Raw genomic sequence first — 13491 nt, forward strand, 5'->3', positions numbered from 1 at the left:
AGGAGGAGGTACTAGTAGCTACCGGGCACGGATCTCGCCAGCTATCAGAGGAAAAGCTGCAAGACCACTACAAGGGAACAGGCATCATTGTCCTGGAGGAGTGGACCCACCTGGGAAAATGAGAAGAAAAAACAACTGCAAATGCATCAAGCAGAGAAGGAAAGCCAAAGAGGAGGCTGGATAATAAGAAGCCAGAAACGAATAAACCAAACAAGACAGTTGAGGGCGAGAGAACATCAGGTAAGGGAAGGGAAAGTAAGAGGAAAGGCACGGGCAAGGGGACAAGGAAAGCAAAGCCAGGCAAGGAAGAATGAAAAGGAAAGGAGAAACTCAAAGCAAAGAGAGAAAAAAAAAAAAAAAAAAAAAGAGTCTCAAAAGGAAAAGAATGACCTCATCAAGGATAAAGGGAATGCAAAGAAAGGAACCAGACAGACAAAGAAGCAACGAACATGAAACAAAGACCGTGGAAAGCAAAGCCACGGGGGCACTAAAGAAAAGCAAAGGTAAGAATACCAAACAAACAGGGAAAACAGAGCAAAGCAAAACAAGGTCTAGAAATACAAACGTAAAGCAAATAACCTGAATACAATTTCATGGCAAAGCAAAGAGTCTGAATAAGATAAAAACGCTCCCCAACGATGAGCTCTGGAAAGAAAGAAAGAACATTTAGAAAGAAAGAACTGCTGGACTCTTTCCAAGAGATCCCTGTCTTTTTTGTACTGGGGAGCCCACAGCTGGACTCAGTACTCTAGATGAGGCCTTACCAGGGCAAAGTAGAGGGGAGGATCACTTCCCTTGACTTGCTGGCCATGCACCCCAGAATGCCATTGGCCTTTTTGGCCACGAGAGAACACTGACGGCTCATGGCCAACCTGCCGTCCACCAGGACACCCAGGTCCCTCTCTGCAGAGCTCCCCTCCAGCAGGTCATCCCCCAACCTTTACTAGTGTATGCAATTACTCCTCCTTAGGTGCAAGACTCTACACTTGCTTTTGTTGACCCTCATCTGGTTTCTTACTGCCCAGCTCTCCAGCCTGTCCAGGTCTCGCTGAATGGCAGCACAGCCTTCAGGCGTGTCAGCCAATTCTCCCAACTTCGTATCATCAGCAAACATGCTGAGGGTGGTCACTATCCCCTCATCAAGGTCATTGATGAAGATGTTGAACAAGACTGGACCCAGCACTGACTCCTGGGGAACACTGCTAGTTACAGGTCTCCACCTGGACTCTGCACTGCCAACAACGTCTCTCTGTGCTCTGCCAGTCAGCCACTTCTCAACCCACCTCTCTGTCCACTCATCTATCCCACGCTTGCTCAGCTTTGTTATAAGGATGTCCTGGGAGACAGTACCAGATGCCTTGCTGAAATCATGGTAAACTACATCCACCGCCCTATCCAAAACTATCTTGCAGGTTCTTAGTTCTTTACCACTCTTTCCTTCCCTACAAAGTTTGATCTCAGCACTCATCACACAGAAGTTACTTTGGCAGCTTTTGGAGGAGAACGGAGGAATCTCTTGCTATGCAGGGAGTGAGGACCTGGTGTATTTCTAGCATCAAGTTACATGTGGCCAAATCAGGTGATGACCAAACTGTTCCCAGCCCGCGTCTTCATCCTTCCTTAACACTGTGACTGAAAGCTTGCTGGCATTGCGTCAGCTGATGCTTGCCAGCATTCCCTCCTGATCAGCTTCAGATACATCAGGGCCTGGACACGTGTTACCGATGAGTGCAGCAACATTGGGATCTGGCCCCAGTGATCTTCTGGACACCAGTTTTTCATTACACATGAAACATTCTTTCCTGCAAGATATTAATAAGGAGAGAGAACAATATTCAGTTGATGGCAAAAACAGAAGCGTGTGTCCCAACGCTACAATTGTTAGAGAAAACACTCACCATGACTCCATTTGTACAGAAAAGCTGGAACGAGGCTTCTTAGCTACTGGATCTGGCTGTTCAAAGCTATTTAAAACAAAACAACACAAAACAACCAAACATGCTTCTCTTTGCATCAGCTTTAAAGGGATTCTGAATGCAAGGGTGTTGAAGCAGACTGTATTCAGAGGGAAGAACAGCTTCTACTCTGCACATCATTTTTGCCCTTAATCCAATGGCTGGATTTTCACTGAGAAAGGAGGCATTTCTGATGGAGATTACAATGCAGGCACAGTCCTTCATAGGACCTGCAGGATGAAAGAAAGGTTCAGAAACCCATTCTGGAATTCGGGCACTAATTACTGGGAAAACTCAAGCACACTTTCCTAACATTTTGGTCTCATTAATCTGTTAGGCTCCGTTTTGTTGGGTTTTTTCCTCCTGTAAAATGAAGAGGTGTCACTTACTGAAATGGCACTGATTACTTTTTGGAGGACAGTGTTCTTGTTTCTCTCTAACGACAAGGGTATTTTTGCTAATTGCTCATCAGAATTTCCACAGGCGCAGTGAATTAAGTGTGCCCTCTGAACACAGGTAGCCACTTTCATCAGAAACTGATACTTAAAATCACTGGCTTAATTGTTGCTTAGCTCAGAATTGTACTACCTTTGAGAAAACAGTGATTGAACACTACATGAAAAGTGCTCTGCACTTCATTGTAGGATGTTAAGCAGCACCCCCTGCCCCACAAGTGTTCTTTCCCTTCCTTACAGTTATCTCCACCTAAGCACAATCCAAAACATGCGCCCTTGATGCCATCCAACTTCCCGTGAGTGCTTTTGCAGTTCTACAGGAAAGAAAAGAAAAAAGAATAAGAAGAGGATTTTCCTCTTGCCCCACTGATAAACACAGAAGTCAAACGTGGGTAGCTCAGCCTTGAATGCCTCCAGGGATGGGACGCCCACAACCTCTCCAGCCTGTACCGGTCCCTCTGGATGGCTTCCCTTCCCTCCAATGTATCGACTGCACTGCTCAGTTTGTATCATCTGCAAACCTGCTGAGGGTGCACTTGATGCCATCATCTATATCACTGACAAAGGAAGATGTTGAAGAGCATCGGTTTACATGGGTTAATACCTTGGGAGCCCCTCTCTTCAAGGAGCTAGTTCTACAAGTCTGAGTCCCACAAAGGGTGGGGAGCGATGACAATCAGAAGTGTGGAAGATACCCTATCCTAAGCAAGATCATTCTCCTAAGACGTTCAAATTCGTGCTGCACAACCCTACTTAATTTTCTGTATTCATCTCTGTATTGATCTCATGTGGATCAAAATAACACAGTCAGCACCTGCAACGAGTCTAGACCGAGCAAAACTTTTGATGGAGGGAGCAAAGAGATCAAGATAGGATGATGTAGTGCGATGCAGTTAAAGCAGCTGGCCAAGCTAAAGCTATGTGCATACATTTCCAAGCTGAGCACGCACCTGGAGTTGGGACTGTATCACTCATTGTCAGAAGAATTCCTGAGTACCCTCATAAAGAAAGCTATACACCAGCATGACTGGAGTCCATTTACATTAATTAGACCTCTTTACATTTTAATATGCACCATTTACTACTCCAAAGTTGCACTTCCCTTTGCCTTTCCATCTGAAGGGCTTTGAAAAAGTCTCTGAAATAGAAATTCCGTGATTGCTGTAATACACTTGGGTAGGTATCTGGACTTCCATCCTGAGACATCCAAAGCCTTTTATGGAAATAAAGAATACTCAAGGACTTACCCCACCAAATTCATGCTCAGTTTTACACCACTGGTTTTTGATTTGATAGGCAGGAGGCAGCGAAAGGCAGCTATTCAGCAATCCCAGGAAGTCAGCTGGGCTCTAGGGAGACAAGAAGGGCAGTAAGGTGACAAACAACCATTGCCATTCATCCTTCTTCACAGATCTTAACATCCTGATTTCCTCCTCCCCTTCACACCCTCCCTTTGTCCAGAGGCCAGCAAGTCCTCTCTGATGGCCTGAACTGCTCAGCAAAATGGAAATCAGACAAACTATTCCAAAGCTTTTTGACCTGGGGTGAAACACGGGTGCCTCACAATATTTTTCCAACTGTTAAAACCACTATCTTTCCTTATGTATGTATTAGCCATCTTTACATTTATCCATAGATCCTGATGATCCTAGAGAAAATAACCAAGAGACATTCCTCCTTATTTCTCCTATCGCTTGGCCACTACTTTGTGCTCCTCCATAACAATCAAACACTACTGGCATATTCATTATCCTTTCTATTCTTAAAATAACAAGTACATCAACTTAAGGGTTTTTGTTTTTTTTTTCCATTTCCCCATGCAATTCATTTGAAAATTAGTGATGGACAAACCTCAAGCTTTTGAGAGGTTTGAGCTGGTTATGAGAAGCATCCAGAAGCTCAGAGGCTTAGCCAAAGCTAATCTGGACATTTCCAAAGCACAAAGCTCCACACAGAGGCACAGAAACCTGGTGGCTCAGGACTCCTACCACCACTTGGCTCGCCTCTCTCAACACTGCTCCCTCACCAAACATCCAGGACTGGTTTTTATTACGTCCTTGCCAAAGAGAACACAAGATACTCAAGCACACCTTTCTCCCTATGAAAAACATGGCTCTTGGGCCATATATACTCTGCAAAGCTATAAACACGTTTTTAAGTCCTACAGGAAACAGAGAAACTTAAAACATATGCCTGAGGCCCCTGTTAAGCAGTAACTGTTTGCTGAATTTGGGCTCACAATAGGATTCCAACTTATCACATCCAAAGCCTTAACGTCCCTACCAAAAAGCATCTACTTCATCAAACACAGAAGAAGGAAGGTCGCAGCAACATACACCACACACCAGCCATGCTCATAAGGACAGGTAACTCTTCTGTGACAGATTCATCAAAACCTTACTGGATTAGCCTTGCTATCACCTGCAACTAGTTCTAAACACTGTTTTGAGGGGTCAGTTCCCAAACTCTGCCAAAAGGCCACATACCATCATGAGATCAGGTACACCTGAGGCAACCACGCCACTAAGGCTCCTCTGCTAAACTGAAGCAGTCCCCAGTGATGGTTAAGAAAAAAATAAAATCCAGAGTTGCAAACACTTTTCTCAGTATCCCAACACCTCTGCCTTGTCCATCACTGGCCTGCAGGACTAAAGTCAAAGCAGTGCAAACCACAATCCCAGTGAAGTAGCTGGATGCTCTGTTTCATCTTCTCACAAGGTTAGCAGATCAGAGATCAACGAATGCAGGCTAAGCACAAGTTGCTCACAGAGAACAGGGGCTCTGCTATCACCAGCACCTGCTATACATCAAGATACATCAAGCATGCTACAGACCCCCAGTTCCCTGCCACTTCTTTTTTTTCCAGGTGTCTGCACACAAGGAACAGGTGTTCCCCATGCCCTGCATGCTGGTAATTAGTGTGGGCAATTACTGTGTGGGAATTGGGGGAGGGAAATTCAGGGGTGGGATAGTGAGGAGGAATTGGAGGGGGCTGGGAAATTGTTTGGGTGGGATTGTAGAGATCAGATATGACTGTTAGGATGGGGGATATTTGGTTGGAAATATTGTCATTTCTATTACTCATTGCTTTGTATGATAAGTTATTAAATGCTTTGTGTTCCCTCTGCTACATCTCTGCTTGCAGTCATTTGTGCAGTGACAAAGGTCCTCAGCTCTACATGCCCACCTCCAGGGTAGGATGGAGCACCACAGATGGCAGTGTTCCACAGCTGCCACCAGCAGCCCCAGCTCGTCCCTCCACACCTGAGGTGTGAGTGGCTGTGAGAGGAATGTCTCTGTGGAAGTGCAGCTCATTCCTCCCCTCTGATGGGGGCAGAAGGCATGAGACAAAAGAGGAAGGCAGAAGGCATCTGCATTTCCCTCATGGCTCTTATTTCCTGTGTTACTGTGGGAAATGAGCTGAGCCACTGTGCCTCCCTACTATGGCAAGCTCTGCAGCTCTGCCACTGTGTAATGCTCCACACTTGGACCCTGCAGAGCCCAAAGGCCTCCTTGGCTGCTGTTACTCACCTGGACATTGAGGGTGCTGTGTCTCCAGTCTGTACCTGCTTCCAGGTGTCACTTGCAAGACACTGCGAGTCCACCTGGTTGGAACTGCAGTCAACAAACACAAATGTGAAAGAAATAAGAAAGGATTCTTTCATTTCACAGGCTTTCATCTCCATTGAAAGATGTTCTGCTGTGCAGCACAGCTGGGAGCATTTCATATGTGCAAAAAAGGGGGAGAGCCTGGTTCCTGCCCTCCCTAATCTCATGTAAGAGCTGGCTGTCTAAGAGAAAGAGTCTCTACTTGGAGATCTGCTCCATAGCAACGTTTTGTGAATCCTGTTCTTCAGAAAAGTGTATTTGGGATTTTTTGTTTAGATTTCTATTGTTTTTTGGTTTGGTTTTTTTTTTTTTCCTCAGAAATTCTGTTTCTGTTTACTAGCTTGAGTCCTTCGCCATTCTTAGGAAAATTAAAACAGAGTAAAGCAGCTGTATCTGCTCCTGCCTTTCACTACAGTTACCATTTGAGGTTCTGGTTAAAGGCTGAACTTTGGAGTTTGAGTGCTGCCACAAGGCCCTGGCTGTGCTGGGCCCCCTTCCGGCCTGGGCCCCAAAGCAGCCCCGACTGTGCTGGGTTCCCCTCTCACCTGGGCCCTGCAGTGGCCTCAGCTGTGCCTGGTCCCCCTCTGCTCTGGGCCCTGAGCTGGCCCCAGCTGTGCCTGGTCCTCCTCCATCCTGGGCCCCAAGGCCCTGCCTCTGCCTGCTCCCCTCTGCTCTGGGCCCTGAGCTGGCCCTAACTGTGCCAGGCCCCCCTCTGGCACAGGCCCTGCCTCAAGCCCCGCCCCCTGTGGGCAGCACTGCTAGTGCCTGTTGGTTTTGCTCTCTTTCCTCTTATTTCCCTGTTCTCTTCAAATGCATTCAGATCCCTCACAATGACATGCCCTGATGCTGCTGCCTTCTTCCTGAACAAACTTTCTGGGCAGCTCAGCTTTTTCTACAGAGCAGCGTGCCTTTGGAAGTGCTTGGAGGATGTAAACTAACAGCAAGAGAACACTGAGCTCTTCTGGGTCTTTCTAGGCATGGCAAAGAGACAGGAGAGTGTGCTCAGCTCGAGTGGTTGCTTGTATGCAGAAATCACAGTTGTCAACATCTGTGCTGTTTTGCTGTAGGCAGTAGTGTGTGACAAGAAGCCTACAATTATCAATTTAGTGAACGTAATTAATTGTAACAGTTCCCCTTTCTTCTTCCCTCGACACTTGGGTTATGGAGTTCTCCTATGCTATGTGCCGGTGTAATACCTCTGAGCCACAGCACTGTTGCGTTTAGCAAAGCTCATGGCAACAGGCTTTGGCCAACCTCAGAGCTACGTAGATGATGATCTGATGATAGGAGAGAAAATGAACAAGCTCCAAGGTAAGTGTTGTTTTTTCCTTCTAGTCAGCACGCCATCGCTAAATCTTCCATGCTGTGACTTTTATCTTGATAGTGATGATCCCTTAACCTCACACCTTTAGCACAGCACTTTCTGTGGAGATTCCCACCAGTGACAAAGTATTAGTGCCGCTTTTCTGCCTGTTTCTTTTTTGTCTGTATTTTCCAGAATGTGGGTATTTCTTTCATTGCCCACAAACACTGCCCAGTGCAGGAGGAGGCAGGGACGAGAGTCAGGAGCAAGGGCAGAATGGTTTCTCTGTTACTGAATGGAATGACAGTGTTTTCTGCATGTGGACTTGCCATAGTGCTTCTTACAAGGCCTAACAGTGGGATGAAATGTGCCCTGAAGCAGGTGTGCTTGCAGGAAGGCAAAAGAGAATTGCAAATAATGCTAAGGGGGGCCAGTAAGATGATCAGAGGGCTGGAGCACCTTTCCTATGAGGACAGGTTGAGGGAACTGGGCTTGCTGTGCTTGGAGAAGAGAAGGTTCCAGGGAAACCTCACTGTGGCCTTCTAGTATTTGAAAGGAGCATATAAACAGGCAGGGGAATGGCTGTTTACGAGGGTGGATAGTGATAGGACAAGGGGGAATGGTTTTAAAGTGATACGGGGACGTTTAGGTTGGATATTAGGTTGATGTTTTTCACACAGAGGGTGGTGACGCACTGGAACAGGTTGCCCAGGGAGGTTGTGGATGCTCCATCCCTGGAGGCATTCCAGGCCAGGCTGGACGTGGCTCTGGGCAGCCTGGTCTGGTGTTTGGAGACCCTGCATACTGTGGTCTTTTTCAACCCAGGCTTTTCTATGAGTCTATGACTGTACGATTCTATCATACTTCAGGGAAGTCACGTGGAAGAGACAAGCCTTTGAAATTAAGCTTGATTCACTTTGCCCCTCATACACCTGATCACTGCATCCCTTACTTGGCAAATGGTCTTTCTGTGGGGTGTAGATGAGGAAAGGGGAGGAGGAAAATAAAGCAGCTGCTTTGTCTTAGAGCTCTTGTTTCGTTGGGGTCTGGCCCTATTTTCTGAAACTAAAAGACGATGTGTGAAAGAAGGACAGGGAAAGGCACAAGGAGGTTTTGGTTTTGACTTTGGTGCTGACTCCAGCCTGCTTCTTGCTGCTGAGAAAGGCATGCTTGGCTCCAAGAAAGGATGCATGCATGGAAATCCAGTGGCCTGGGGGTCAGGGATCCCCAGCAATAGACGACAACAGCCCAACCAAGAGCTGGGGTGATTTGCTTTTAAACTGCAGCCAGTGAAGTCCTGTCCCATTGGATCTGACATATGTCTCCCCATTCCCTTTGGGGTCCCTTAGAAAGGTATTCTGTGTTTTGCACTTTTGTCTGATTTTCTCATATCCTCAAGGCCTTGCAGCATTGTAAAGAAGATTTTCCCTCTCTCATTTCCCTCTGCAAAATCATTTTAATTACTGAGTACCCCCTGATGTTTTGGCACACACCATATTTAGTTGCATCAACAGTTAGAAATCTACTTCTCTTTCCTTTCCCCTTGTACTTCTCAGTTTTCCCTTTGCTTTGGGGAAAGTTGTGGACGTGACCCCTTGCAGAGCTGTGACTGCAGTGACCAGACTGCAGGAGCAGAAGCATTTCAGGTGCCTAAATGGTTTGGTTTCCTCATTGTGGTGGAATGGGGTACGCATAGAAGGAGGACTTCCATTCTTGGGGTGGATATGCACATGGGAGGCTGCGCAGGGAAGGCTCCATCCTGGCCAGTTCAGCCAGCAGCTGTATCCAGCTGGCAGAAAGCAATGCCCTGTGTCCCACACCACCTATGCACAAACTGGAACCAGCCCAAACACACAGACAGAGCTCCCAGACAGAGCATCCACATTTTGTGGCTGCCAAGATACTTGGCTGCTCCACTTGGAGCTGTGTACACCAGAGCACATTTCCAGTGTTTCTGTAGAAAAACACACGGCATGAGGGATGAGCAAGAGAAGCTAGAAGGTTTAGCTTGGCTCCAGAACTACACCGTCATCAGCATAAGTGAGGCATGGTGGGAATGGTCCTGTGACTGGTGTGCTGTGTGTGATGGATGGCTCTGGACCCTGCAGGACAGATGGGCAAGGAAGGTGAGATGGGATGGTGTTGCTGTATGGAGCGGTGGTCTGGGCTGGACAAAGCTTATTGCTGGCAATGACACGGTTGAGAGCCTCTGCATATGGACTAAGGGAGAAGGGAAAAAAGTGTATGTCAGTGTGGCAGTCTAGTAATAAGCCACTCGGGCAGGGTGGCTTATTATATAATAATATATTCGGTATACCAGAAAGTGCTGGATTGGAAAGGATCAGTGCCAGGCATCCAGCTAACCTGTGGAGGTAACAATGTGCCTAGAAGTAATTTGGCCCTGGACTTCCAGAAAGCCAAATTTGACTTTTTTCCATGGCCTACTTGGAGGTATCTCATGGGCTAGAGTGCTTAAAGGTAAGGGGGCCATGAGAGCTGGGCAGCATTTAAATAGCGCTTCTTCGGAGCTCAGGATTGGTGCATCCCTAAGAGAAGGAAATAGGGAAGGGGGGTGTCCTGGAAATGGGTGATGCTGAGATGGTGAAGATGTTGAACACCTTCTATAATTTCAGTTCAAAGACTGCCCCTTGGGACTCCTGGGCCCTGGAGGGAAGAGAGAGAGCTTGAGAAATGGAGAGCTTCCCTCTGGGTGAGGAGGGGGTGATCTGAGAGCATCTGGTTGGGATCAGCGTGCACAAATCCATAGACTCTGATGGGATGCATCCACATGTGTGGAGGGAGCTGGCAGAGGTGATTGTCAAACTCTTTATCATCTTTGACAGGTCTTGGAGAAGTGCCTGAAAGCTGGAGGAGAGCCTGTGACACTGCAGTCTTCAGAAAGGGCAAGGAGGAGGATCCGGTAAACTGCAGGGCAGTCAGTCTCACCTCAGGGAAGCCCTGCCAGGCCAAAAGCCCGCCGCCGGCCAGCAAACACTGGCAAGGTCAAAAGCTGGCTGGCCAGCTTGGGGATTCCTACCAGGCCAACATCCAGCCTGCCCGGGGCTCACTGCCAGGCAACAAAATGGCTGGCTGGCCTGCGGGGCCTGAGAGGCCAAAAGCCATCCAGGCAGTCTGGGGGGACCTTGCAAGCCTGAAGCTGGTAATCCAGTTAGGGGGGCCCTGCCAGGCTAAAAGCCAGCTGGCCGGGGAAGCCCTTCCAGGCCAAAAGCCTGCAGGCCAGGGTCCCTACCAGGCCAAAACCCATCCAGCCTGAGGCTCCCTGCCAGGCTAGAAGCCGGCTGTCCGGCCTGTGGGGCCTGTTTGGTGCCTTGGTACATTTTGCTCTCGGTATCCCACCTCATGACATCCTGTGGAGCACAGAGAAGAGGAGCTACACGGCCCAGAGCACCTTACGGCCTGAGAGGGAAATACATCACGGAAGGGACGCTCTCTCTCTCTCTGCTGGCATCTTCAAAGCCGTGCACCTTCCACTGCAGAGCAGGGTTCTTGGTCTCCGGAAACCTCTCTCTGCCTCTTATTTCACTCGATTTGCTTGCCTACAATCTCAATTACATTGTATTACATTGTGTTACCTTGCATTCCCATATCATAGTTAGTGAAATTAGTTTTTCTCCTTAGATCATTGCTGCTGCTCTGTTGGTTTTCCTTGAGCCCATCTCCCATCTCCCTATCCTTTCCCTTTTCCCTTCCATTTTCCTTTTGTAGCCGTTGCCCAAACTGATCTCCAAGGAGGCGATGTGGAAACAAGTCTTGTTCCAAAGCACTCTACCCGTCATGCTGACGACTTGATGTCAGAAAGTGCCTTCATTGTGCCTGGAAGTTGTCAGTTCCTCGTTAGGATGCTCAATAAATTACCCGGCATGGATCTTCTGTGTCACTGTTGTGAGTCCATTGCTGCTGCGACCCTACCGGGCAGGGAGTGCTTTGTCTGGGGGATCCCAGAGATTGGCTTTCCTTGAAGCCTTCCAAGGGGAAGGGGGTTGGGATCCTGTGGGGTCAAGACGGGATCTGCAGGCCCGAAGCCGGACAGCCTGAGGAGACCTGCCAGGCCAAAAGGCAGCCGGCTGGCTGGGCAGGCCCTTTTAGACCTGATCTTCCATGTCCTCTGCTTCAGAAGTTGGAGTGAGCCCCAGGCCAGAAGTGGCAGCCTGGATGGTCTGTCTTGGGGCTCTGTAGACTGGCTGGACTCAGGCCTTGAGGAAGATGTCAAATCTTTGATGAAAGCTGGCCGTCTGGAAAGGGAAGCCCTGTGTCATGTGTTACTTAGATTTACCTATTCTGTGACAGGGGGAAGCCACCCCGTAGTGCCCCCCAGGGCCCGGAAAGGAGGGGGAAAAGGGAAATGGGATAAAAACAGCAGCAATCTAAGAAGGAAAAAACTTATTTTACTAAACATGATATCGGAATACAAGATAACACAATATAATTGAGGCTAATAAATGGAACGAAACAGAGAGAGAGAGTCCCCGAAAACCGAGAGGCCTACTGTGAACTCTAGGCGACACGGCTGGAACGCTTCCCACTCTCCGAGACGTCTGAGAGAAGGGAGCACTCCAGCCTGGGAACAAGATTATATAGCGTCCTGGTCCCGTGACTTATCACTGACCGTGTTGTTCTCTGGGATATGTAGTCTTCTTCTGTGGACAGCACATTCTGTAAAAGTATCCATGCTTTACATGATGTTATGATGTGGAATACTGATAGCAAAATTACAAAATTACAAAATCATGACATTCCACCCCTTATTCTACATTATTACATCATGGTTAATATATATACATATATACACATATGTAAAACTATGATAGCTAAATAGTAGAATTACATGTAACTTAACTAAATGTATAACTATAATAACTAAAATACACTACACATGCAAACATTTGTATATAGAGATACATAAAATTATTGACTGCACTCCCCCAGCATCAAATTCCCTTGTGGTACACACTGAACATTCCCATTCTTCTGCATTAGCCACCAAGTGCACCCAGGACCCTGGACAAAGACAGTTCCACGGACAGGTTTGCCCTTTCCAGAAGCTGGAATGACCCAAACAGCTTTTCCCAACATGTTCTTTACATCTACAACAGGGACCTTATCTCCTTCTATAGTGTGTAGGGGGCTAGATTGGCTAGGACCATCACGATTGACAGATCCTCTGGTATTGACCAACCAAGTGGCTTCTGCCAGATTCTTCTCCCAGTGCTTAAATGTTCCACCACCCATTGCTTTCAACATAGTTTTCAACAACCCATTATATCGTTCAAATTTACCAGAAGCTGGTGCATGGTAGGGAATATGATAAATCCACTCAATGCCATGATCTTTGGCCCAAGTATTTATAAGAGAATTTTTGAAATGTGTCCCATTATCAGATTGAGTTCTTTCTGAGGTGCCAATGTTGCCATAGGACTTGTTTCTCAAGACCTAATATGGTGTTTCGAGCAGTAGCATGGGGTACTGCGTATGTTTCAAGCCACCCAGTGGTTGCCTCTACCATAGTGAGTACATAACACTTACCACTGCGAGATCGTGGCAAGGTGATATAATCAACCTGCCACGCCTCCCCATATTTATACTTTTGCCACCGCCCTTCCTCCCAGAGAGGTTTCATCCTTTTGGCTTGTTTAATTATGGCACATGTTTCACAATCACGAATAATCTGCACAATAGCGTCCATGGTTAAGTTCACCCCTCGGTCTCTGGCCCACTTATATGTCGCGTCTCTTCCTTGATGGCCTGAGGTCTCATGGGCCCATCGAGCTAAAAATAATTCGCCCTTATTCTGCCAGTCCAAGTCGATTTGAGCCACCTCAATTCTGGCAGCTTTATCTACCTGATGGTTGTTTTGTTGTTCTTCAGTAGCCCGACACTCGGGCACATGTGCATCCACGTGACACACCCTTACAATCATATTCTTTGTTCGGGCAGCAATGTCCTTCCATAGCTCAGCGACCCAAACAGGTTTACTCCTCCGTTGCCAGTTATTTTGTTCCTACTGCTGTAACCACCCCCATAAGGCATTTGCTACCATCCATGAGTCAGTATAAAGATAAAGCATTGGCCACCTCTCCCGTTCAGCCACATCTAAGGTCAGCTGGACAGCTTTTACCTCTGCAAACTGACTTGATTCTCCCTTACCTTC

General features: G+C 47.4%; 1 protein-coding gene and 1 long non-coding RNA gene across 3 annotated transcripts; both read right to left on the bottom strand.

The window, feature by feature from the left end:
• Positions 1-1123: 1123 nt before the first annotated feature.
• LOC116653213 (E3 ubiquitin-protein ligase RING2-like) lies at positions 1124-4985 on the bottom strand. Of its 2 annotated transcripts, XR_004306725.1 has the most exons (4): positions 3658-3954; positions 2649-2724; positions 1899-1964; positions 1124-1802 (listed from the first exon to the last, which is right to left on the bottom strand). XR_004306725.1 is itself a non-coding variant. In XM_032443797.1 (3 exons), exons 1-3 carry the CDS (start codon positions 3669-3671, stop codon positions 1655-1657), a joined length of 228 nt encoding a protein of 75 aa, XP_032299688.1. In that variant the 5' UTR covers positions 3672-4985; the 3' UTR covers positions 1124-1654. The 2 variants fall into 2 exon arrangements, 1 of the variants encoding a protein (XP_032299688.1); XM_032443797.1 differs by lacking the exon at positions 2649-2724 and having other exon boundaries at positions 3658-4985.
• A 288-nt stretch (positions 4986-5273) lies between these two features.
• On the bottom strand, positions 5274-6707 carry LOC116653214. Its single transcript, XR_004306726.1, has 2 exons — positions 6565-6707; positions 5274-6025 (listed from the first exon to the last, which is right to left on the bottom strand). It is a non-coding gene; the product is annotated as an uncharacterized LOC116653214 (long non-coding RNA).
• Between the last annotated feature and the right edge of the window lie 6784 nt (positions 6708-13491).

The sequence above is a fragment of the Coturnix japonica genome, chromosome 3, assembly GCF_001577835.2.
Source record: "Coturnix japonica isolate 7356 chromosome 3, Coturnix japonica 2.1, whole genome shotgun sequence".
Classification (NCBI taxonomy): Eukaryota; Metazoa; Chordata; class Aves; order Galliformes; family Phasianidae; genus Coturnix; species Coturnix japonica.

Coding starts and splice junctions, on each gene's coding strand:
- LOC116653213 (XM_032443797.1), bottom strand. Junction 1,803..1,898: donor TCTGTACAAATGGAGTCATG/GTGAGTGTTTTC, acceptor AATATCTTGCAG/GAAAGAATGTTTCATGTGTA.